At 43.2% G+C, this 26291-nt stretch overlaps 1 protein-coding gene across 4 annotated transcripts in view; it reads left to right on the top strand.

Moving 5' to 3' along the window:
* The first annotated feature begins 1026 nt into the window (after positions 1–1026).
* The window catches only part of Grm8 (glutamate metabotropic receptor 8), a 716785-nt gene continuing 691520 nt past the window's right edge, over positions 1027–26291 (top strand). For 2 of the 4 annotated variants that reach the window (XM_069996685.1, XM_069996687.1), the window contains exons 1-2: positions 1276–1542; positions 11349–12173. In XM_069996685.1, coding sequence (XP_069852786.1) covers positions 11664–12173 — 510 coding nt within the window. In that variant the 5' untranslated portion in view covers positions 1276–1542; positions 11349–11663. Of the gene's footprint in view, positions 1065–1275; positions 1543–11348; positions 12174–23927; positions 23950–26291 lie in introns of those variants that run through there. The other 2 variants (XM_069996686.1, XM_069996688.1) reach the window with 2 other exon arrangements.

The raw sequence follows: 26291 nt of genomic DNA, 5'->3' as shown, positions 1-26291 counted from the left end.
GGAGCGTGGCGGAGCAGCGCCTCCGGTCCTGTCTTCCTCCCCCCCCCCCCACGTCCCTCTCCCCCGGCTCAGAACTACAGGCCCGTTGGTGGGGACCCCTGGATCGCCGGAGCCGAGTGCCGGGGTGCTTTGGGCGCGCGGGTGGTCAGGCGCCTTCCCGAGCGCGTCCTGGTCCGGTCCCCCCCACCTCCCCGCACCCCCAGTCTCGTAGTCCCCCCCCTTTTGGCTGGGGGCGGGGCAGAGAGGGCCGATTTAAGACAAAAAAAAATCACAACTATTGATACCAGTGGTCCCCGCGCAGCTCCGGGCTGGGGCGCGGAGGGGGTCCCGCCGCGGGAGCGTCCGCGTGCGGCCCACGCGGTGCGGTGTGCAGTGCGGTGCCGCGCGCCGTGCTGCCGCTCGCTATAACATCCAGATCCAGGACTCCCGCCTCTAGGGCTTCCTCCTCCCGCTTTCCCCGCCCGAGGTGACTTGGTTGGCGCCAAGCGATTGGCGATCCCCGGGGCGCGAACCCGGGGGGCCGTGGTTCCCCACGCGCGCGCGCGCGAGCGCAGCGGTGCGGGGTGAATGGCCCGGGGCGGAGGATCTGGAGGCACCGGACGCAGACCAATCCGGGCGGCCAGTGGGAGTATTTGTTATTCACATGGAGGAGACTTGGTGGCGGCTCGGCTGGCTCAGCCCCCTCCGCCGGGAGACCAGCCACAAGTGCGGCCCGCCTCGGGGTGCGCCCGGCGCGGTGGCGGCGGTGCGATGGAGCTGCGGGGCCCCCACCGCCGCGGGCTTCTTCACCGCGCCCTCTGCGGGGAGCAGGGTAAGACTCCCCGCCGAGCAGCAGGCAGAGGAAAAAAAAAAAAGAAAAGGAAAGGAAAGCAAGTGCCAACCACAGGGGGTAAAAAACAGCTCGGAGCTCCCCAACAACCCCTCCCCACCCCCAAATACCAAGCTAGCGGAAAAAGAAGAATTCCCCTTATTTTATTACTCCCCCCCCGCCCATTTTTCGTTCAAGCCGAAAGCCAGGTGCATCTTCTCAGATCACTTTGGTGATTTGCTTTTTCTGGACACAAGTAGGTGGCCTTGCACAGCCGGAGTCTGGGAGCGAACTGGCGGGGCGGGCGAATGGGGGTGGGGGGGAGAGAGAGAGAGAGAGAGAGAGAGAGAGCGGGAGAGTGGGCACCAGGGGGCGAGGGGCTGGCCGGGCGTTGGAGCTTGATTGGGTGTCTGTTGATTTTACGTTGCAAATAACAAGGCAGCCACCCCTCTTGTCTTCCCATGATTACATTCCAGTGAGGAGATCCAGACTAGCAGGAGATTTCGCCTGGAACTCCCAAGGCTTGGGAGCTGTGATTCCCCCCCAAAAGTTTAGTCGGAGAATGGGAGGCTGAAGGGTGGGAGAGGGCAGGCATGCAAGGGGGCTCAGATTGGGGAGCACGGTGGCAGGATTAAAAGAAAAAAATCTCTCTGCCTTGGATTGCGTGCCCCGGGTGAGTGACTTCCTGGACCTACCCCGGCTGAAGGTGGATTTGCCCCCGCCAAGATGACGAGGTACCTTCGGTAGGGGAATCTAACGGGAAGGATGAACGAAGTTAGTGGCTTCCAAGATGAGTTGGGCGGGGGTGGGGGAGGTGGGGGGTTAGGAGGGGGGGTAACCCTGCTTTTCCTGAGCTTGGGCTTGTCTGTCTGATAAGGTTCTCGGGAAGATGCGTATGATTAGGGTGTGGGGTGTCTCTGGAGAAGCCAGCCGATATGTGTGTGTGTGTGTGTGTGTGTGTGTGTGTGTGTGTGTGTATGGGGGGGGGGTCCTCGAGATCCGCATCCCCGCACACACAGCGCACGCTCAGCCGTGAGTGAGCGTTGTGAGTTAGCCCTGCGAGTCTGGGATTTCCGAACCCCTCCACACCCCCGCTCCACCCCCACCCCCCATCAGTTTGTGGCTCAGGAAAACGCTGGAGTTTTGTGTGTTGTTGGCGGTGGGGGGAGAGGAAAGGTCTCAGGGATATTGAGTTTCATAAGCAAAAGGGAGCTGCTCCCTGACAGCTACTAGGCAGCACCCACAGCCTGGGCAGACCGTCCCCCCCCCCCCGCGCCCCAGGTTTGCCCAGATAAACGGGCGTTGTGGGGTATGGGCGCTCAGGGCGAGCCAGGTGTGGTGGAGGCGGATGCGCTCCAGGCTTCGTTGCGCCTGCAGGCTGGAGCCCTGGGGCGGCGCCTGGGTGCACTGAGAGGCAGGGCGAATGGGAAACTCCTTGCAGCTCTTTCCTCTACCCAGAACTAAGCTTCTGTAGTCCAAGGAACTAAGGAAGACGCGGTGGTGAGTGAGCTGCTGCTTTCTGAGGTACAGATAGAGACACAGCCCGTCTGCTCAAACAGCTTGAGATCCTTTGATGTGCGTACACTTGGTGCAAATATAAACAGAAGCCCCTCCCGACTCAATCAAACCCCATTTATCTGGCATGCTATTGTGTGTGTGTGTGTGTGTGTGTGTGTGTGTGTGTGTGTGTGTGTGTGTGCAAATGAAGTGCAGAAGAGCATGCGAATTCCCCAGTTGTGCAAGACAGCACCCCAGCGCTTCCCGGAGGAATTGCTTCCCGAGTAGCCCAGATAGGGGTAGCCTGGAGGTATGAGAGTGTTGGAGCGCCCAGGATAGTGGCAGTGTGTGTGTGTGTGTGTGTGTGTGTGTGTGTGTGTGTGTGTGTGTGAAAACACACCCTTTTCTGGGGTGCAGAAGACAAACTTCTCACTTCCCCCAAGCGAACCCCACCCCTGGAGGGAGCGCTTTATGTGCTAATTTGGGGTGATCCTTTCTGACAGACCTGAGCGTGGGATTCTCATGAACACCCAAGAATACATTAGGGTTGTGGCCAGTACGGCGCTTGAACACAAATCCTGCCAATTGACAGAAGTGGAAGATAGGGTTTGTGGTGGGGGTATTTACAGGAAAAAATTACAAACAGGAGACATGCATTCCAATCATAGCTTGTATTTTGCTTGAAAGAAAAATTTAAAAAATAAGAGGGGGCGGGGAGGAAGGGCCACCAGCAGGTAGATCTTGGATAAACAGCTTTATTGTACTTGACTGCAATTTCCATTTTCCGTTATGAAATTGTTTGTCAATAATTGCAAATGGGCTACAGAAACCACTTTTAGTTTACCTTGGTCACTTGCTTGTGAATAATATCTTGAACGATGTCTGTAGGAGACAGAATTGGCTGTGTGAAATTCATTCTCTGCTTCTTGAGAATATATGGCTTGATCATGTTGAAAAGAAATCATCAGGGACATGATTTTCTGGTGCGATTTTCCTATTAGAGTTCACTACAGGTTGTAACCACATCTAAGATAAAGACAGGAGTTTTGCTTTTAAGTGAGTGATGTGGAGACAATTAGATGAGAGGAAGCTCTCTAAGAGACATTTTGCTTGGAATAAAGGAAAAGATGCGGAGAACACAGCTCAATACTGTTATGGAATCTTAATTTGTTTTATTTGGTTTGTGTTAATTCTGCCCTATTATGCCTCCCCTCACCCCCCAAGTTATGGTTGCCTGAATAATTCTTTAAAAAAACTTCAATCCTAAAAGAAATATTTATGTGTATGGGTAAGCTGAACACCAATGAATGCAGGGGAAAGTTAGAATCTGGAGAGAGATGCTCTTTTCAAACTTGGCTGGGCAGGTGGACGTTGCTGAGGGGCTTGTTTAATTGGTATTTATGCTGCAAATAACCCAGCTGACATTCACATTGGCAGCATCCAGTGCCAATCTTTGTGTAAGAACGTTCCATTGTTTTCAGGGCATGACTCACAGAAGGCTGTACACACATGCTTGTGACAGCAGTGATGTCTTTCCTTCCAAGTTTCTGGGCTGCTGTCTTCCCCCCTGTAGTTAGAATGCCCAACATAAAGAGGGCCTTGCTTTTGTCTGTGGAGTGGCATTGCTCTGTGTCAGTGTCTAAAAAGACACAGCTACTGCTGCATGGATTTATCTCTTATTGGATCCCCAGCAAAGACTTAGCCACATCTCTGTGCCTGTTGAATAGTTTGGCTTGCGAAGGTTCAGGAAATTGTTGTTTTCTTGAAAGAACCTGATTGTGTATCACACATGCAGTTTGCCCAGTAGAGATGATCATCCTATATGCTCCAGGAGAGGCTGTGATCTGAGTCAGCTGGATCCCATTGCTTCCATCCCAAGATGCTTTAGCTCTTTGCTAGGAATTTATGTATAGGATGGTCCTTCCTTCCTTCCTTCCTTCCTTCCTTCCTTCCTTCTTTCCTCCCTCCCTCCCTCCTCCCTCCCTCTCTCCCTTCCTCCCTCCCTCCCTCCCTCCCTTCTCTCAAAGGATGTTGTTTCCTTTGATTTTAGATTCTACTCATGCTTTGACAAGCTGTACAAACTCATCCACGCAGTGGAAGGACCTTGAGCATATTGTTGTCCCTTCTCAAACCCCACCTCAGACATAGCTGCTGGAGTGATTCCAGAGGCACTGTTGGGAGTTCATCTTGACTTACAGCTCCCTGCTCTAGCTTGTTACATCACCTGTCTTAGCTAATGTTAATGGTGCTATTTCTTTGGTAAAAAAAAATGATGGCTGAGCTAGGAATTACGTTAAAAATGCAGATACTTTTGTTGGAGGATGATAGGAATGCCTCTTTAGGTTTTGATACCTGTTGATGAAGCCACTTATTTCCTGCCAGGTTAATGAGGGACAAATCTCTTGAAGCCATGATCGCAGAACACATCAGCCAGGTCAGGAGGAGATCCAGCTTTGAGGAGGTAGCAGGGAAGGCAGCCTGTCATCAGAAGTGGGAAGATGTAGGAGAGGTCCAAGAGGATGTATAGGAGTTGACTCCAATTTCCCAATAAGATTTTGTTTAAAGATAGAAATATACTGGCTCCTTATTGCCTGATTTTTCCAGTGACAGTACCCCTCAGTAGTAAAAGAATTTTATAAGTTAGAAAATTTTCCTATAATCTTTTTATTTTTTGGTGCCAGTCCTGGGGTTTGAACTCAGGGCCTGGACACTGTCCTTGATCTCTTGAGCTCAAGGCCAGTGCTCTTTCACTTGAGCTGCAGCTCCACTTCTGCCTTTTTTAAAATGATGAATTGGTGATAAGAGTGTTATGGACTTTCCTGCTCAGGCTGGCTTCGAACTACAACCCTCCCATCTCAGCCTCCTGAGTAATCAGGATTACAGATGTGAGCCACTGGGACCTAGATATCTTTATTTTTTTTCCTTATGACTACTAAAGTGTATCCTGTCACTACTTCCTTCATAGTAACCCTTGGGATGTTCCAAGTGTCCATGACCTTAGGCTTTCTAGGCACGTCTGGTACTTTCACTGACTTCCCCTTGTGTCCTCCAACTTTCCTTCAAGCTTCAGATTCCCAGTATGGAATCCCGAAGGCTTATTCTTGGATGCACAACTGTTATCAAGATCACACCAGCCATAAGGATGATGGGCCAGTAATTTTCTCAGCATGTCTAAGAACAGTATGCCAGGAAAATATTTAAATACTAGGGCTGATTATACGGTAATCGTTTCCTTGTCCTTTCTAACAGCTTTGGGTAGTTTATGAAGTACTTTTATACACATTATATCCTTCGGTTTCACAACCCAGGCGGGAGGCAGAAATCATTCCACACTTTTGTATCAAAGAAGCAGCAAAGCCAAGTGACTTGTTCAGTGCCTTGAAATGAGTGCCAGAGGGAGTGAGACTAGAATCAGGGTCTTGTAGGACACTGGGACAACTGGCTTACACCTCACATGACAGCTCCAACTCCATAAGGAGCGCCTGCTGCCAGGGGATGTGGAGGAAGGTAAACAATGAATAGCAGTCCTGCTTTTGAACCCTGGCTTGAGTCTTGACCCAAAGTAATATAACCTACCTGTTTTCAGGTCTTTGTATCCAGAAGGAGGGCTGTAATGCCACGTTCATAGGTGAGTTTTAGGAGGGAGGAGATAAAATGAGAGACAGTGCAGGCACACGGCGGGCATTCACCCTCCTTTCCCTCTTCTAATCTGCCACATCCAACAAAAGAGGCTCCTCATATCTTTAAGTATGGTCTTTTTATGCAACAGCTGTGTTATTGGGAAAAAGGGTGTAAATTGAATTCTACTAAATCAGATTGTATTTTAAATGCACAGGATTTAGCTATTAAAGGAAACCTGTGGTGAATTCTTTTGTAATGCAAATAATCACCTTCTAATTTATCTGTTTAGTACATTGAGCTTCTGTGGATCAGATTTTCTTAATATGGGGCCTGCTTGTGTAGAAGAGCTTTCATAGCCCTCTCTCCAGATGGGAAAAAGTCACTCCGCTTGCAAACAAAATCAGTAATTGTGTTCAGTTGGCAAAGCCTTGCTCTGATGTTTGAGTATAATCTCATAGTCCCTCATTATTAAATGAAAGAAGCTCAGAATGGGAAACTGGAAGACACCTTAGAGATTATAATGTGGTCTATGCACTCATGTCACAGCTGAGGAAGTGGAAGTACACAGAGGTGAAGTGACATATTTAGTGTCACCAGCCAGTGACTGTCAAATAAGGATCACATACTAGGCCCCTGTTGCCAGAGGAGGGACTTTGTTGGCCCCCATCCCCTCTCTGCCCCCCCACCAGGGACACACACACACACACACACACACACACACACACACACACACACACACACACACACACACACACACACACACACACACACACGGCAGCCTGGGAAACGGCACAGAAATAGGATGTGCTTCTAAACAGTTTCAGGTGAACATCCAGATATGCGTCTTTATGAGTTGGTGCCGGCGTTACCATCACTTTCCTGTTAGAGCCGAATGAAACACAGCTGCTTTGGTCTTCTTATGAGAAAAAAAGAGAGAGCTAATTCTTGGCTATCAATGATGCTTCTCTGCAGGGATTTTATTAGGGCATGCTACTAGAGGAAGGCAAGAAGGCTGAGTCTGACGGACCCTGCTCCCATTGGCAGTAGCTCACCGAGAAACTAGTTTAGAAGAAGAGACATTTGGAAAAAGTGAACTGGATATTTTCAGCCCTTTAAGAGATTCAGAAATCACCCTTCTAAAATGGGTCCTGAATTGCCTCTTCCTTATTAGCACATTATTGTTGTTCGAGAGCTAGCTACTGAAGAGGTAGAGTTTTGAAAGACTCCAGTGAAGAGGTAAGAGCCCTCACCCTGTCTATGTGGTCATAGATGCTTTCTGTAGCCCTGAAGGCTTTCTCAAAAGATAGGACCCACCTTCAAGGCCTCAGGACTTTGTGAGTGCTGTTCCTTGCTAGCTCAGGACTGCACTCAACCTCCCTGAATCTCTTTTCTCATTTATACAGGAGTTAATAGTCAGTCTACAGAAATCCATTGAAATATTGTGTTAGAGGCTTAAGTCTTAGTGTAGGCAAAGTCCATAAACAAAACCAAAGCAGCTAGGAGGTGGCGGTTCAAGCCTGTAATCCTGGCTATGTGAGAATTGGGAATCAAAGGATTTGAGGACAGACTAGGGGAAAAAAAATGGAGGCTTCCAATCAGATAATGGCTGGGCCTGGTGGCAATACAATGGTTGGGCACAGTGGCCTGTGTTTGTTATCCCTGGCAACACAGGGGGAATCACAAGAAGGAAGATGGAAGCCCAGGCCAGCCTGAGCCTACAATGAGAGCCTGCCTCAAAAATCGCCAATGCCAGAGGCATGGCTTAAGTGATAGAACATCTGTGTAGCAGTGTTGAGCCCTGTGTGTTTGATCCCCAGTACCAGAATGAAGCAGAATAAGGAGGAAGAAGAGAAGGAGGAGGAGCTGGAGAAGGGGTAGGGGATGGAGAAGAGGAAGGAGGAAGAGAAAGCAGCAAAATTCAGACCTCTGGCCCATGAGGAGCTGTCCTTAATGGCCTCCCAGAACACAGCAGGAGCACTGTGCGAGGGCCAGTGGTGATGTATGCTGTATGGTGTAGGCTGGGCAGGAATGGGTGAGAAAGGCTCAGTGGCAGGCCTCTCTGCAGGCCTAACCTCTCTGAGGGCATCTGCTCTCCTCAGAAGTCAGTTTCCACAGCGCAGGCCTCACACTTCCTTTAAGATGTCCATCAGCTCAGAGCAAGGTCAATTTGAGAGAAAAGCTATTTTCCTTGAAATTAAACTTGGGAATGAAGTAGAGCTATTTGGATGTATAACAGAGGAAGGTCATTTTTTCCCCCTTACTTCATTGATTCCAACTAGGATAAGTTTGGATTAAAGCTCACAAGAACTCTATCAGAGCAAGATTAGGATAATGTAACATTATACAATTAAGCTTAAGTTATGTAGTTTTCCACAGGCTTTCACTTAATATTTTTTTCCTTAGAATTTCAAAGGGAGACTAAACCTTCTAGCCACTGAATCTGTGATTATGTGGTAATGTATCAGTCCTGGGAGTAACTGCAATATTTAAATATTTTATAAGGAGCTCTGATTGTGTTTTAAAGGGACAAACAAAATTCAGTAAAAATTTCACCAAGTGAGCAAGTAGACAAAAGTTGCTCTCCTTAAGTAGAAAAAAAATTATAGACTAGGTTAGGTCCTGTTTAGTGAGCACATAGCCATGTATGCAGGTTCTGTAACCCACTTAAGTCAAGAAAATCCAGCACTAGTGTGCCTGCACACCATTAATTTGATGTTACAGAGGAGAAAACTCAAGCAAACATCCAAGCAAGCTGTCCAAGAAATAGTAACTTCACTGTTTTTCTCCACTAAACCAAACAATTCCTGCCTCTGTGCTCCATCCTTTAACCTTTCCTGAAAGGGAGACTCCAAACAGACCCAGGGGATGCCAGAGACTGGACCTTATTGCAAACATGAGGAATTTTAAAGGGATCTCATTTCTCTTTCATGACTACACAAGTGCCATAGGGTAGGTAAGGATGCTTTGTGATTAGGGATGGACTGTTTATATTATGGTCTATTGCTGGCAGCTGTGTATTCTCCCCAGAGTTTAGGCATGTGGGGGAGGTGTGTTGGTATAATGAGGAAAGGCTGTGGAGTGCTGGCACCATTTATTTCCCTTTAAACATTACATCTTCATTTCATTTGTCTATGTGTTGCAAGTTCTTCCAGAAAAGATTTCTTATTTCTTTGACTAATTCTAGGGCTTAAACTCAGGACCTGGGCACTGCCACTGAGGTTTTTCTTTTTTGCTCCAGGCAAGTTCTCTACCACTTGAGCCACAGCTCTACTTCTGGCTTTTTGTAATTAGTTGGAGATTAGAGAGTCTCAGGGCCTTTCCTGCCTGGGCTAACTTCGAACCAGGATCCTCAGATCTCAGCCTCCTGAGTGGCTAGGATTACAAGCACGAACCACTGGCACCTTCCTGCAGGAAGGAGTTCTTAAGGGTCACTTCAGCCCTGTGGATTTGGTCTCAAATTCTAAATTAGTGATAGAAGTTATATGAGGTTTTACTTGCATGGAACTAGTCTTCCTTGAGGAACCGTAAGACATAATTCTACTTCTCTCCCTGGGTAATCAGCCTATCACCGACATGGTTTCATCCAGAAAGTCAAATTGACTTTCTGTTTCTTTCTGTGGACTGTTTGAGGTCAGGCTGTTGTGGAATCAGAGTTTCCAAGGGAGAAGCAGCTGCTCAGAGAATGGAGTGGTGAGCACAATCAGCATTGGACCAAGTATCTGGAGCACTATGGAAGAAATACAAGGTTTACCATGTGCCAGAGGGCAGAGAACACTTGTCAGAGGCAGCATAGAACTATCTCAGCTGAGGAGCTGAGTTGGAGCTGGTTGGTCACCTCTCCCACTGCACGCTCAGTGCAGTAGACGGCTCTGAGCCTCTTCACAAAACTGAGAAAGAGAGAAAAAAAAGGTGCAGCTATCTCTGAAGGCACTTGAGCATATGTTCAGTAGTTCCCTAGGGAGGATCTATCCTTACTTTCGGGACAAGGAGGATGGAAAGAAAATTTTATGAACTGGAACTTAAACAAGTGAATGGAAAACACGACCAGATGTTGGTTGGCTAGGCCAGAAAGAAATGGTCTAAATTTCAGATTTGAAACTCATATACAAATAAGTTAGAAATGAACACTAGAGTAACCCTTCTGCCCAAACAAATGGGTGCTGTTTATTCTCTTAATGCTAAATATGTCTCTAATCTCAGATTCCCTAGGTTAGGTTAGTTCTCATGATCAGTTCAATGTCTTCAAAAGTCTTTCGAGAGATTCATGGGATTCTTTAAGGATGAAAGACCCAGAATGAACTTTTCCTATGGATTTGCAGACACTTTCTCAGGGTAGGATATTTCTAGTCTTGATGAAATAACTATTTTCTCCACCGAGTCAGACAAAATTAGCAAGGTTTTCAACGCATCTCCAGCTCTGATGCTTTCCTAGAGATTTCAGGATCAAGTGTATTTACTTGAAAACTGTAAGCAAGCCTCATGCTTCCACTCAACCAATTAAATGCTAACAGTGATAATAGGAAGATTGTCACCTATAACCCTCCCCATGTCTTTAATTTTCAAGTCTTTGTTTTGTTGTCAGAGAACAATAAGATAATGGATACGATGTTCCATGTTAAATGTATTCACAAGCAACATAATTTATATATCTTTGGGAATATTTGGGTGGGAAGATTTTCTTTTTGAGATTGAATAATTTTTTTCCCTACTTGGAAATCTGGGACATAAAGATGTTAACAACAAGACCTGGAGTTGGTGGCTCATGCCTGTAATCTTAGCCACTCAGAAAGCTGAGGTTTGAGGATCCCGAGGTCTGAGCCAGCCAGGGCAGAAAAATCTGTGAGACCTATATCTCCAATTAACTACCAAAAAGCCAGATGTGGAAGTGTACCTCAAATGGTAGAGCACACTAGCCTTGAGCAAAAATGCTCAGGGACAGTGACCAGGCCCTGAGTTCAAGTTCCAGTACTGACACACATACAAAATGTTAACAACAAGTGATGCTTGTTGAGCGTATCACAGAACAATAACTTTTCACTATTATTTCTTGGACATTTAAATGCTGAATTCAGATAGCTCAAAAAGATGAAAAACAGACTTGAAATAAGGCCATTTGTCATAGGATTTTTACTTTCATGGAAATAGGATTCATTAAAATTAAATGATCAACAAAAACACTTTTCGGCTTGTAAGAATCAACTTGGTTGCGGCTACTTGCCTGTTTCTCTTGCTCTGCAAGTATCATCCATCTCCCTGGGCTAGCTGCAGAGCCACCAGGTGTTCAGAATCACAGGGGGACAAAAGAGTTTCTTACTGAATGGAGGGAGAGAAAAATAAATGTATGTAGACAAGGCTTAAACATGTGAAAAGTACAGCCTCACTGAACAGAATCCCCTCTTTTTCCTTTCTACTTATTTCCCAGGAGTAAGTCGGCTACAGGGCTGACTGCAAGGACGTGAAACGTTGGACCTCATCCCTCTATCAGAAGCTCAGATGCTAGTCTCATTTTTGCATCATTCCAGACAAGCCGACTTTATAAGGGAATAAAATTGCACCTTAAAGGTCGGATGGAAATTCACTGTGACATTCAAATCCAGACAACTTGCTGAAATCCACAGAGCCTTTCCCCCATGGGCCCTGATGGTAGCCTCCAGAAGGTGCGGCCTCAGGTGGTCCCCCTTCTTCTGGGCCAAGAATAAACTTTGGGTCTTGGATTGCGACACCCACAGTGGAGAAGATGGCATGCGAGCGAAAGCGCTCAGCCTCTTGCTCTTGTTTCTTCCTCTTGACCGCCAAGTTCTACTGGATCCTCACCATGATGCAGAGAACTCACAGCCAGGAATATGCCCATTCGATCCGAGTGGATGGGGACATCATTTTGGGGGGTCTCTTCCCTGTCCATGCCAAGGGGGAGAGAGGGGTGCCTTGTGGGGAGCTGAAGAAGGAAAAGGGGATCCACAGATTGGAGGCCATGCTTTATGCCATCGACCAGATTAACAAGGACCCCGATCTCCTCTCCAATATCACTCTGGGTGTCCGGATCCTTGACACGTGTTCCAGAGACACCTACGCTTTGGAGCAGTCGCTAACCTTCGTGCAGGCATTGATAGAGAAAGATGCTTCCGACGTGAAATGTGCGAACGGAGACCCACCCATATTCACCAAGCCCGACAAGATTTCCGGAGTCATAGGTGCTGCAGCAAGCTCCGTGTCCATCATGGTTGCTAATATTTTAAGACTTTTTAAGGTAGGTAAAGACATTGTTTTGTGACCACTGTGAAAGGTTGCACCTGTGAAGTGGTTGCTACTGCAGGTACAGGCGTAAAGAAGAAAGGGAAGTCAGGTGCTGGTGGCTCATGCCTGTAATCTTAGCTACTCAAGAGGCTGAGATTTGGGGATTTCAGTTCTAAGCCATCCCGGGGAGACAAAGTCGGCGAGACTCTTCATTCCAATTAACCAGCAAAAAACCCTGAAGTGGAGGTGTGGCTCAACTGGTAGAGTGCCACCCTTGAGTGAAAGAGCTAAAGCAGGAGTACAAAGCCCAGAGTTTAAGCCCCAGTATAGGCACAAAAAAAAAAAAAAAAAAAAAAAGAAAAGACAGGTCCTGATATATGGGATTCTGTGCCTGGATTTCTACATTTCTATTATTTATGATTAACTGGATTGATTAATTATGACTGTGTTCTCCTAAAGAGAAAGAGAGAGAAAGGTGGTAAATTCTATGACTTTGTGGGTCCTTACCATCTTAGGATTTCCTCCGTAGTGAGGCTCATTTTAAATCAAAGCAGGAATTAAAAAAAATTTTTAGAGAATAATGAGCCCTCAGCACATTTATCATCCAAAGCATTTCTTTGCTATTTGAGGTACATATGAGATCATTTACTTGGTGAAACTTCTTCAAGGTGGGATGCTCTGTTATGACAAAAGTTCCTGTGTGAAAAAACAGTATTTATTACTAATCTGTAGATAGGAGTGACACTCTAGGAGATAAGATGGCCATAAAATTGTCAGGCTTATTATATCTACAATAGAATAGAACCTCATTAATTCAGACTGCTCTGATGCAGACTTGGAATAATTACATATAATTCTTAGTCAGTTAATAGTTCAAATTCAGCAGGACAAATCATGACATTTTGATTTACAATTAATGATCTATTACCTAAACACTGCATTTATGTACTGAATATATTGCTGATACAAAGTAATTTATGATAAAAACATTTTGAATATATAGTGCCATCTTAGAAATAAAGTTATTAAAATTCACCATTTTCATCTTATTTGTTAATTTCATTATGTAGTCTTTTGTAGTAGACATATATATATAATATATATATATATATATATATATATATATGTTGGAAGTACTTTCCACTCTGATTTCTTACTCAGGGGACTTGACTCTTCCCACTTAACCTGAATTAATGAGGCTTCATTTTATATTGTGAAAAACCACTCCTATGCATGTGAAATTTAAAGCTGGGCTGATGACAGGGATGGTGACAAAAAAATGAACAAAGCAATGGAACATTTCACAAAAATGATGAAAGGAATTGAATCAAAGGCTTTCTGGTTATGAAGCTATCTAGGGGCCTGTCTAGTTTGGTCCACACCTGACGCTGGAATTCTATCTACAACATCCCCTGAGAGGCTGTGCAGCCTCTGTGAGTTTTCTTCACATAGACAAGAGGACACTAAGATGCAGTTTAATGGCCATTTTCAGATTGATGAAATTTCCTCAAATGAGGAGGCTGCTGACCACAAGCTCTCCTCGTCTAAGGCATTCTTGAGAGGAACAAACAGGCCCCAGAGAGCACAAGAGACATTTGAGCAGGGCATTAGAAGAGTCTCCTGGCAAGGAGGAGACTACAAGACAAGAACAGGAAGCCAAAGTTGCTCTCATTCTCTGTCTCCAGAAACCTTAGAAATGGCTGTAAATAAGGCAGTTGTAAATAATTTCTTTCAGGCTAGCTGCCTCCTTGCCTAGAGATGAGAGACAGAACCATGATGCTCCCCTCTCCTGGGATCCAGGATTGCTCCCAGGAGTCTAGATTCTGTGTCACATGATATTCTCTGCTTTGGAATGGTGTCTAGCCCAGAGTTATGACATCCCTAATTCTTCTCTCCTCTCTGGTTTAATCTTCCTCCTCACTTGCTCCAAAGCTCAGAAACACCTACATTTAGAAAAGGGAACATTCATGAGGACTTTTTTTTCCCCCTCTGTGACTCTCCCCTTCTGTGCTAATTTCATCATGCCTAGGGATTCCTGTATGACTCCATCTCCTTTCTGTAGCCAGATGCCCGTCTAAATGTAGGCAAGGACCTGCAGATTGAGGTAGAAGGTACTTATCTGAGGTTCTCAGAGCTTGTTTGTCTTAATTTTTGCCCCAGTTTATTAGCAGGATGATGATAATAATTGAATCAGGTTAGACTGTTGAGTGTTTTTCTTTGTTGTTCTTTTTTGATGCCAGTCCTGGAGCTTGAGCTCAGGGCCTGGGCACTCTCCTTAGCTTTTGAGCATAAGGCTAGCACTCTATTACTTGAACCACAGCCCTACTTTCAGTTCTTTTGGTGGTTAATTTGATGTAAGAGCATCATGGGTTTTCCTGCTGGGACTGGCTTTGAACCACAGTCCTCAGATATTAGCCTCTTGAGTATCTAGGATTATAGGCCTAAACCATTGGTACCCAGCCTATTAAGTGTTCTTAATCCAGAGAAATTGCAGGTGAAGTAGCATGTCAAAACTTGGCTGTATCTTTTGGCTCTTTGGGCTGCTGAAGGAAACTTCAAGCCATCTGAAGGCCAGAGGGGAGATATGTTTTACATAAGCTGGATCTGGCTACTCGGCTAACTTACTGGTGGGTTCTCAGATTCTCTTGGATAATTCAGGAGGGACACCATGTGACCTGGTAAGAGAAATACTATTGCTCATCTGGGCAGAGTCAGTGCTCTGGGCACTTTAGCCAGGAGGGGGCGTTGGCTATGGTAGTTGATGCATAACTAACTATATCATCAGTATGCACACGCGTGTGCATGCACACACACACACACAGAGTCAGCATTTAACTGAAACCTATCTATTTATTCACCAAGTTTCTGCATTTGAAAAATTAATCTTATTCAAACATCAGCCTGTGAGGGGTGTAGGTGCTCAGCCCATGTTCTAGCTGAACCTGGAATCACATGAATGTGAATTAGTTAATTGTAATTTAGCATTATGCTGCTTTAATTTACTTTGATGATTTGCGTGTGACCTCTGGCTAGCACTCCATAGTGATTTTAATTATGAAGCAATGATGGTTGCTCTTGGGATGGATATAATGGCTGTTTAAACTCATATATTAGGACAAATATGAAGCATTAGAATACTTAAGGAATGACTAACAAATTAATGCATTAGAGATTGGGATACAGCTTCTTTTTGAACAATACTCTTCTTAAGTCAAATGCTGTGACTTGAAGGAAAGTCAATTTTAGGACAGTTTACAGCTCCTCCAGGACAGCCTAAGACCTACTGAATCTACAAACCTACACAGAAATCAGAGTATTGCCACTTACTCCTGGATTAATGGGGTTAAAGAAGGTAGAACCTTTTGGTTCGAAGCTGTACAAACAATTAACCTTGATCCCAGGGGTCTAACCAAGATCTCAATTTATGAATTTTCTCTCCTGCTCAGCAACAAATATGAATTGAGGTTTTAAGACTGTGGCTAGAACCTGTTTTAAATATTTTTATAGAAAATATCTGGACTGAAAGAGGAAATCTATTCCAAATACCTCAGTTTTCTTTATGGGAAATGTTGGCAAAGTCCAGTTTCTATCCACAGGTGCTTTCTAGACTAAACTGTGACTATGACACAGGACTCCAGGCATCCTTGGCCTCCTGTATCTTCAGTCTTGGGCCACCTTTGTTTGGCAGTCTGCCTTCTTCTAGTCAAAGCCTAGTACAAAGAATCAGTATATTATCTGTCATCTGCACATTGGTCTATGTTTAAGTCAGAGGAGGGTTTTATTTGCAGCAGGATCAAATGGAACGAAATGGTTTGTCTCTGTAAGAAGATTCCTTCCTCAGTTGTGGGGGGAGTAGAGGGGGGTTTTCCTGTCATTCCTATGGGACTGCCTTCTTTGCCTGGAGCACAGGTGATTTGGCTCATCTCATGTACAGAGAAGCCATGTGGTTCCACTTTCCTTTCTCTTCTCACTAAAGCTCAGAAGCAAATGAACAAAATCGGCCCATTTTACTTGAGGGTTGGACATGGGACTGGAGCCAGATACTTCCTAGGAGCAGGAAAGGTGTGGCTTGGGCCCACAGGATACTGGATGTTCCCTTGTACTAACGGTCCTCACCCCAGGGAGTGGGGACCTCTGCTACCTTCTCTTCTTCCTCTCTATCCGCTTCCTGAGAGGCATATTAGATGATCAGAGTTGACTGGGAGGGTTTTCAAGGGGCAGGACACAGTGAGCAAGGAGTGTTCCCCCTCACCACCTTCCCCCTCACAGAGAGGTGTGGGGGTGACTCATATATCCCGCAGGTGTGTTAACAATAGAGCTACACTTGAGAGTGCCAAAACAAGACTAATGATCTGAACAGTGTAGCACCAATATTCAACTATAACACATGCATACATGCACATACACATGAACATACACATAGGCTGACGTGAAGCAGAACTGTCATCTAGATGATGGTCTGATAGCCCCTATAGTAAGTTAATGGCTTTAGTTGACAGTAGCACCAATTTGGGCAATGTGATATGTTAGGCCCAGAATAATTCCATGAAAACAAAAGTACAAATGACAATTCAGGGCTCCCTGAACATGACTAAATCTGGTGAAGAGAGGTGCCTAGCTTTCAGAGATGGTACAGCTAAAAAAAATAAAATTAAAACAACCACCATGAAGAGTCTTGATTGTGAAGCCCAGAAATTAAATTTGCTTATGTTTTATAAAGAAGCCTTTCCCACTCTTTCCTAGAGCATTTCTAGCCTTTACCTTTAAATTAGAGCAAATCAATTCCTCAAACCACTAATCAGATAGCTTAAGTTGAGCAAAGATTGATCATTTCAAGTTAAAAATAGCACACTGATGCTGGAGGTAACTCACATTAATGTCCACAAAGATTCATTGGGTTATAAGGGAACAGTGTCAGATATAATTTCTCTCTCTTCTGTGTTACTAGTTAACTTTATTCGATTGTTAATTTTGTACTCTTGACAGATAGGGGTTAGATAGCCAGTAGTCTATCCTGTGAAAGCCATCAACTAAGACTTTCCCATAGAAATCTATGGGAGGGTTAATTGATCCCCATGTGGAGCTGTGCTGCTTTTAAATGACTAAAATTGATCTTTAAGTTAAGTAAATGAAATATGGAGAAGTGTCCTGTTCCCCTGGAAGTCTTTGCTTATTTTACAATGTTTACAAAGAAGTATTTTCTTCCAACAGACTCTTCCAGTTGTAGCTGCCATTACAGGCAAGTGCTTATTGCATACAATAAGTTTATCAGCAGTAAAATCTGCCATATCCAAGCTTCTATAGTTGGATAGATAAATAAAATGAACCCACTCAATAGACTTTGTAGAAGGGAACATTTCATGTAAATCTTACGTGATCACCAGAAGATAATGGGAATCTGAGAGATTTAATTCTTTGATACTGTAGCAACTTTTAATTCTCTTTTACAGTGACTGAAAGCTATAACACTGGGTGTGAGTGGGCACTGCCCATGAGCCCCTACAGCCAACAAGATAATATGAAAAATGTAGACTTAATAATATATCTCTCCTTAAAACCCTTTAATGGTTACCATTTTCCCCAAGACAGAGGTCTACCTTTACTTTGCAATGTCTTTTCTCACTTTTCTTGACTAGTTTTTGTTTCATATCACAATGAAGCAGCAGTGCACGTCCTCCTTTTAAAATTTATCTCACACGATTGTACTTTGTTTACTTGTCTGTTGCTCCCACTAGACCATAAGCAATGTAAGGGCAGGAAACATATCTCACTAGTGGCTGTGACTAGACCTGTCTGGGAATCTAGTGAATATTAAAAATACATATGCATAAATGATCAACCATATCTCTGTACTTCCTCCTTCCTCCTAATCTCAAATATTAGAAGTAATATCTGGATAGATAGAACATACATAGAATTTTATTTCACTTTTTTATGCTTTTGAAGAAAAAGGAACAGAATGAGTAGTCAGGGGAGAAAAAAGGAAATACTGAATATTTTGAGAGTTCCTATTTTCACGTGCTTCCTCATTTTCCTGTGTATTCACATTTTCTCTAGAGTTCTAAAATTAAGAATTAAATAGGTAGAATACATGAGTATGTTGAATACCAGCTCCTGCAAATATGTTTCCTGCAAATATATCCACCGACTCAGATAAAAAGGGCAAGGAATCTTTTATTAGCCACGCAGCCACTATACCCCACTGGACTATACCCCACCCATCGGATGATGAAGCATAGTGATCAAGCTCTCTCACAGCGTGGCGTATACAGGAAAAAGGCCACATGCAGGTGGCAGTATATGTGACAAAAACAGTCAATGATCACAAATTGCAATTTTCCAGGGCTTACTGATGTTTACCAAAATACATCCCAAGCTTCCTATTCACAAAAAACACATTTCAAACACATTTCACACATCCTAGACAAAATACATTTCAAACACATTATCCTAGACTTCTTGTTTACTAAGTCTAAGGCCAAACCACCTTCTAGTTGCTGGGCTTTTCCTGAATTCTGCTGCTATTTACCACATTTCAGTAAGTTGATGTTGGGCTGGGAAGGTGGCTCAGTGGTAGAGCACTTGCCTTGCATGCCTGAGGCCCTGGGTTCGATTCCTCAGCGCCACATAAGCAAAAAGAAAAAAGACAGAAGTGGTGTTGTGGCTCAAGTGATGGAGCGCTAGCCTTGAGCTGAAGAGCTGAGGGTCAGCGCCCAGACCAGAGTTCAGGCCCCATGACCGGACCCCCCCCCCAAAAAAAAATTCAGTAAGTTGATGTTTAACTTGTTTAACCTAGAGTTTCTCTCTACAAAGAGGGTCTGCCTTAAATGCTTTGTCCTATTTTTAATACTCAATAATTTTGTTCTGACTCTGATATTGCATTTTTCAAGTATGCTTTCATTTTGAAAGTTTTTTAAAAACTTAAGTTCCTGGTATATCAACAATCTTTCATATATACACATGCTTCTATTAATAGATATGTGTCTTATAATTTTCTTTTTTACTTGGCAATGCATCTGGAAGAGATTTCCATGTTGGTTTTATACAGGTGTACATCAGTAATTCTCAGCCCTGTCTGCAGGTTAACATATGTGGCTAACTATAAATGTGGAGGTGTTCAATCTCTATCCTAAACAAATGAAATTGGGTGGAATCTTGCCTTGCTATATTTGAAAGCATTGCCAGATGATTATGTTATTTGTCCAGGATTGATTACTATAGGACTATTTCTTTGCTTTAGGGCTGCTTGTTTTTTTTTAATTAGAGAGACTGTAATTTATTTTAGAGAATTAATGAACAATACTCCTTTTGATTTCTTAGGATGCTTTATTATTTGGAAAAAAAAAACCTGTTGTAACAGTACTAGAGATTAATTCAAACAATGTTAGTTCTAGAGTGAATTTTGGTATTGTGGAACCTTCTTTTTCAGACCCACAAAGGAGCTCTATTAATGAATAACCCCAAGCATCTTGCTCTAATTTGGTTCATTTGACGTACGCATGAATACATCACAGATGATGGCTCTTCACAACACATGGTAATATAGGGTCAGTGTTGTGATCATGTGCTCAGACTGTGAAAGGAACATCTTGACTCTTGTTGGATGGAAGAGATTTTCTTTCTTTTTGGTACTGGGGTTTGAATTCAGAGCCCTGTGCTTGCTAAGCAAGTGCTCTCCGCCTTGAGCCACACTTCTAGCTGGATGGAAGATTCTAAGCTTCTTGGTGAATTAACTTTCCTACTTACCTTTTCTGTAGCCTCAAATGATCTGGAGTTTCACTACAGTATTCTGAAGACATCTTAACTGCTTACTTAGTGGTTAATGTTTATCTTTTGGGTATTTTAAATGAGGTTGTTTAAAAAAAATCATGGAAGAGCTTTCTAAGAGCGTGGCTGGGAATTGTCTGCAATATATTTTTTGCTTAAGAAGTTGTCAGTAAACCTGTCTGGGACAACTCAGAGCAGGTTTAAATAAATAAATAAATAAATAAATAAATAAATAAATACACTAGGAAAGTAATGTATTGTTTCTATTCACTTCCCCTAAAGATTGCTTATTAAAGAACTTTTATAGACTACTTTTTAGAGCAATATTTTTCCCTTCCTTCGTTCCTTCCCTCCCTTCTTCCTTCCTTCCCTCCCTCCTTCCCTCCGTCCCTTCCTCCCTTTCTTCCTCCCTTTCTTTCTCCCTTCCTTCCTCCCTCCCTCCCTCCCTCCCTCCCTTCCTTCCTTCCTTCCTTCCTTCCTTCCTTCCTTCCTTCCTTCCTACCTCCCTCCCTCCCTCCCTCCCTCCCTTCCTCCCTTCCTTCCTTCCTTCCTTCCTTCCTTCCTTCCTCCCTCCCTCCCTCCTTCATTCTGTATTTCCCCCCTCCCTCCCTCCCTCCCTCCCTCCCTCTCTCCTTCCCTTCCCTTCCTTCCTTCTTCCTTCCTTCCTTCCTTCCTTCCTTCCTTCCTTCCTTCCTTCCTTCCTTCCTTCCTTCCTTCCTTCCTTCCTTCCTTCCTCTCTTTTCCTTCCTTTCTTCCTTTCTGCTTGCCTGCCTGCCTTTCTCTCCCTCTCCCTCTCCCTCCCTCTCTCTCTTAATTATTTTTTCAGCCAATAGCTCTGCCTTCCTAGGGAGACTGAAACTCTAAAGGCTGTCTTGTAGCTCTAGTTCAGTGGCTCTCAAACATTGAACCATGGGTTGCTAAGCCCATCTTTTAGAGTTTCTGATCCAGGGCGGGTCTGTGAACTGGCATTTCTTTCTTATGGTTTCTAGTTGATGCTGATGCTGCTGTTTTGCAGACCATGCTTTGAAAACCAGCTCCCTACAAATTGTTTGCTGGCTGACTTAGCAAGGCAAAGGATGCAAAACACAAACGAGATTTAACAATGTTCTGTCTGACAGCAACCTATTTTCTTTTGACTCATACCTGGTTAGACTTGTGCTCATTCTGGTTATAATCACAGCAGCTGCTGCATGGATCTATTTTTAATTGTGTGCTGCTTTGGAAGTTGTGTTCTTTACTAAATAATGCATAACTCAGGTCTCATGATCAGTGTAACAGTCACTTGAACACAGTTCCTAAAGCAGGGTCAACCTAAATTGCCACACTTACTCATTTTTTTTAATACTACTGAGACTCTACAGCAAACTGATTTAAGAAACTTAGACTGTATGATACACATTAACTAGAAGCTGAGAACAGTAAGAGACAAAAGAGGCAATGGTTTGTCTCAGCTCCCAGCAATTTGTCTTCAGAAACCATGACAGCAACCTCTTGATTTCCATTATGCAATGAGATTGCAAATAACATCCATGACAGTCTTAATCAATGGAGGGTCATAGGAGTCCCTTCTCTCCCCACAGTGGGGAAGGGGCCTATTACTCATTTAATTGATATAACATACTTGCTAGCAAGGGAGATATACCTCTTTTAGCTATAATTAGGAACCTTGGCTATCCATGAACATGCTTACTAACAGAAAATGTACAAATAATTTTTTGTATCTTTTACATTGGTAAAGGATTCTAGGTATAGTATCATCCTCAGCCATCTTTATCTGTTTCCAAAATGATCTCACTCTGAAACTTTCCTGTATGCAGCCCAAGAAACCAATGGGCATTCTCAACATGGATTGTAAGTTTCCCTTCAAGGCTCTTACAGCATTCCAGTGTAGAGAGGCTGGTTTCCCAGGTCTCCTGTAGTAATCCACTGGACTCACTTGTCAGCCCCAGATATAAAGAAGTCATGGATCTGTTTCTCTGCATCCTCCATAGTCCTAGTATCACAGGACATGTGTAGATGGTCATATGTTCATTAATATCTTTCTCTTGTTTCCCTTCACATAGAATGAGAGTAAATTCTAGCTCTGGTTAGTGCTTCATTACTTTTTAAGTACCTACATGGTGCCACTTCTATTTATTAGCATCCTCAGAGCATTTGTGTTTGTTGTCTACTGAACAAATGCCATATCCTGCATATGCAGATTTGTTAGAAACCTGTGGTTTATAAGATATTATCTTTGTTATCATAATAGGCTGTCAATTTAAAACTTTATAATAACTTATCTAGTGAGGCTGATATGTCTTTTAAACAGAGGAAACAGATGAAAATAAATTCTTTATATTTATTAATGGTATGGTCTTAGATCTCTCTAAATCTAGGTTTCTTAATTGTGGATAATTGTAGATAATTATAGTACATCCTTTGTAGTGTGTGTGTGTGTGTGTGTGTGTGTGTGTGTGTGTGTGTGTGTGTGTGTGTGTGTGCATGTGCACCAGTCCTGGGGCTTGAACTCAGGACCTGGTCACTATCTATGAGCTTTTTTGTGCAAAGCTAGTGCTCTACCATTTCAACCACAGCTCTACTTTGGCTTTCTGCTGGTTAATTGGAGATAAGAATCTCATGGGCTTTCCAATGTGTGAGCCACCAGCACCTGGCTTGTAAGGTTTCTAATGAAGGCTGATAAGAAAATGTAGTCTTAAGCAAATCCATGGCATATAATTATGGCCACACATGTTTATTATGTTTCTATGTGGAAGAGGAAGACATTTATGATGAATTGTACTTCTGCAAATGCAGTCATGGTAGAATGGTGTTGAGGTGTATTTGCTGGTTAAGAAACAGAGCAAAATGATAGGTTGAAGAGGGTTCTGGCATCAAGCAAGGCTATTTTGTTTTCTGGAAAACCAAACTGGAGACTGGACCTTACCAACTCCAGTTTCCAACCAGGTGAGCTGAGAAAATTGTGTTCTGCTATTCTTTTCAAGTTTATGGGTGATGTTCTAAGACTCACTTTTATATAAAAACAGCCAATCAGGGGCTGGAAGTGGTGGCTCATGCCTATTATTTCCAATACCCAACGAGCAGAGATTGGGAGAATCACAGTTAATAGAAGAGGCCAGCCAAGGCAAAAAGTTAGTGAGACCTCATCTCAATAATACAAGCCAGGTGTGGTGGTATATGCTTGTGGCCCCAAGCTATGTAGGAGGTCTTAAGAGAATTTGGGTTTGATATTGACCTGGATGTGGGGCACCATGAGACCTTCACTTGAAAAATAAGTGGTCTGGGGGTGGGTGTAATGGCTCTTGTCTAGCAAGTGTAGGGCTCTGAATTGGATAAAACAATTATTTAGGTAATATTCAATCAGTTAACCAATAGGTATTACCACTATACCATAGGTATCTGTGTTTGACCCTGAAACAGATGAACAGATGGTATGAAAGAAGCAGACAATCATGAGCTGTCAAGTTGCTTAGAATTGAATACAGTGGAGGGGGGGGGCGTGAGGAGAAATCATTAACATAAAACAATAATGAATGATACAAAATGATGTCATAAGAGCTACAGAAACAAGAAACCCTTTTGAGTTTTAGATGAAAGGCTGACTTTGTCTCAGGAAGCTAATTTTATCAATTAGTACTGTACTTGGCTGGGGATGCTATAATAGAATACTATAGACTGTGTGACTTAAAACAACACTTATTTCTCCTAGTTCTAGAGGCAGGAAGCGTGAGATCAGGGATCTGTAGAGTTGGGTCCGTGTACTGCCTCTATTTTACAATATGATCACAGATCTCAGTGATCTCAGTAGGCAAAAATTTTTGTAAGTCTTGAGTGACTTGGAAATGGATTCTTAATTACAAATGGCCCAAATGATTACTTTTCTTCTTAATGCTTCACCTTGTAATTTCCGTTTATTGTTTATTGGAATGGGGGGGGGTGTTTTGTTGTTTTGGAAACCATAGGAATGGAATTTTAAGTCCTTGAATTCCGCTGTTGGCTGCCCTGCCCTGACTCAGCTTGAGGTAGGAAGTCCCTGGATATATTTATATATATATTTCTCCATTTCATTTATATTCATGCAGCTTAGACATATAATGAATTTGGTTGGTGTATAAATTAATATTTACAGGTAAAACCTCATTGAAAATAAAGTAGATTAAGTGGAGAATATTTTTTTTTCCCCACAGCTTCCTTTTCTAACAAAAATGAAATACCAAGTGCCACTCCTTTGCTGAATGCCATATCTTCGAGCTCCATGCTGATGTGAGCTGGGACTTTCTTGGGGGTGTTTGGGGCCAGGGTCTTCACGTGAAGCAGGTTGGGTTTAACATTTGGTGGCAAGGTTGAGAGTTTAAGATTTAAGTTTATTGAACCTTTAAGTATCTTTCTGAGCTATAGGGAACAAAAACGAAAACCTGTACTTTTGGACTGTAATTACAGTTGAATTTCAGCTTCTACCGATCAGCATTAGGCATAGCACAAGATAACTTTTTTTTCCCTCCGAACATGTTAAATCAATGATCTAAAATACAATGGGGGTACAGATGGATGAATAAATATTTTGTTAACACCTTATTTTTTTTAAATCATGATTTTAAAAAACTAGTTCTAATAAAGTGATATGTTTAGGTTTTAAAGTAAAATAAATATAAACCCTATGAATAACGCTTATATCTACAGAATGGGAAGTACCCATAAAGAATCTATGCTCAGTTAGACAAAAATTCTCACATTTGCAATTGTGCTTTGTTTCCAACAACTCAAAATTAAATTTAGTAGAACTTTATGATTTTTAAATTGCATGGATTATATCCACAGTGGCCTATGGATTTTTAAAGTTCTTTTAGGAAGCTTGACACATGACAAGATTTTTAAAAAGTGCCATTTTTTCCCTTTGTTCTCAAGTAGTTACAATCATGGAGTCTTACATTTGGGAGGGAATTTTGAGGCCTTCCATTCAAAGCAAAGCCTTCTCAGTAATGATCCTTAATAGGGAGTAGTAGGTGGATGGGATCCTTTGTTCCCTTTGGAATAAACAAAACTTTTCACTCACTCCCCAGTCTCCTGAAGCATCTCCTTCTCTTCAGGTAACTGTTCAGATAGCTGAAGGTTCCTTTTCTTTCTGGGCATTGAGTTCTATAGGCTGTGCATTCAGCTGCACAAGAATGACTATTTATGGACAGGTAAATTCCAGGCACTGTGCTAAACACCTAATATGCTGCATCTTATGTGATCGTCATTGCAGTTTTCAGGCATGTATGGTTATCACAAGAGGAAATAAAGATTGCCTAAGTTTTACCTTGAACATTTATGGCCAAACTGTTTACAAAGCCAGGTTGGATGGACTCAAAAGCTTATGGTTTTGCTAGGTACTGGTGGCTCATGGTTGTAATCCTAGCTACTCAGGAGGATGAGATTTGAGGATCGTGGTTTGAAGCCAGCCTGGGCAGGAAAATCCATGAGACTCTTATGTCCAAGTAAACATAAGAAAATTGGAAGTGGAGAAGTAGAGCTCAAAGCAGTTGAGTGCTAATCTTGAACACAAAAGCTCAAGGATAGTATCCAAGACCTGACTTCAAGCCCCATGATGGATCAAAAAAAGAGAAGAAAAAGTTTATGGTTTTAATAATTAATCATTGCTTGTCCACTATTCAGATGATATATTTTATTTTCACATTTTCTGTTGGTGTCCTTTGTATTTTTTTTAGGGTGCCACTGTTGGAGCTTAGCTTTTTCACTAAGACTGGCACTCTATCACTTGAGCCTCATGATCACTCCTGGCTTTTTGCTGCTTAATTGGAGATGAGAGTCTCACAGATTTGTCTGACTAGCCAGGCTTCAAATCATGATCCACAGATCTCAGCCTTCTGAGTAGCTAGGATTATAGGTTTGAGCCATCAATGCTTAGCTTGGTGTCCTTTCTTGGCCTGTATTCCTATTGTTAGTTTAACCGTATTCTCAGTTAAATCCATTCTCCCCTACATACCCCCCATGTCAGTGTAACTTTGAAGTTCAGCCCCCTGTGCAGAATACTCAGCTCTGTAAGCCTCATATTCTCCGTGTGTGGGCGGTCAGAACGACAGGTGGGCTGATCAGCACACATGTGGTAGACAGAGGTCTTCAGTCAAGCTGGGATCTGACTGTTCATGATGACCACATGTACCAGCCTCCCCGATGGGGTGGCCACAACGGCTCCCAGGGAAATGGTGGGAAACGTGTATTCCTTTGGCAATGTGGTGGGGAGCTTCCTATTGAGCCAGATGTTTTCTGAGGACACTGGATGGAAAGAGTTTGTATTATTACAGATGGCCAGAGCAGTTTGTGTATCAGGAAGTTTTTCATGAAAGGACAATTATATCCAAAA

Source organism: Dipodomys merriami, unplaced genomic scaffold (assembly GCF_024711535.1).
Source record: "Dipodomys merriami isolate MVZ:Mamm:240054 unplaced genomic scaffold, mDipMer1.0.p SCAF_5, whole genome shotgun sequence".
Lineage (NCBI taxonomy): Eukaryota > Metazoa > Chordata > Mammalia > Rodentia > Heteromyidae > Dipodomys > Dipodomys merriami.
This window is presented reverse-complemented; position numbering and strand designations above follow the sequence as displayed.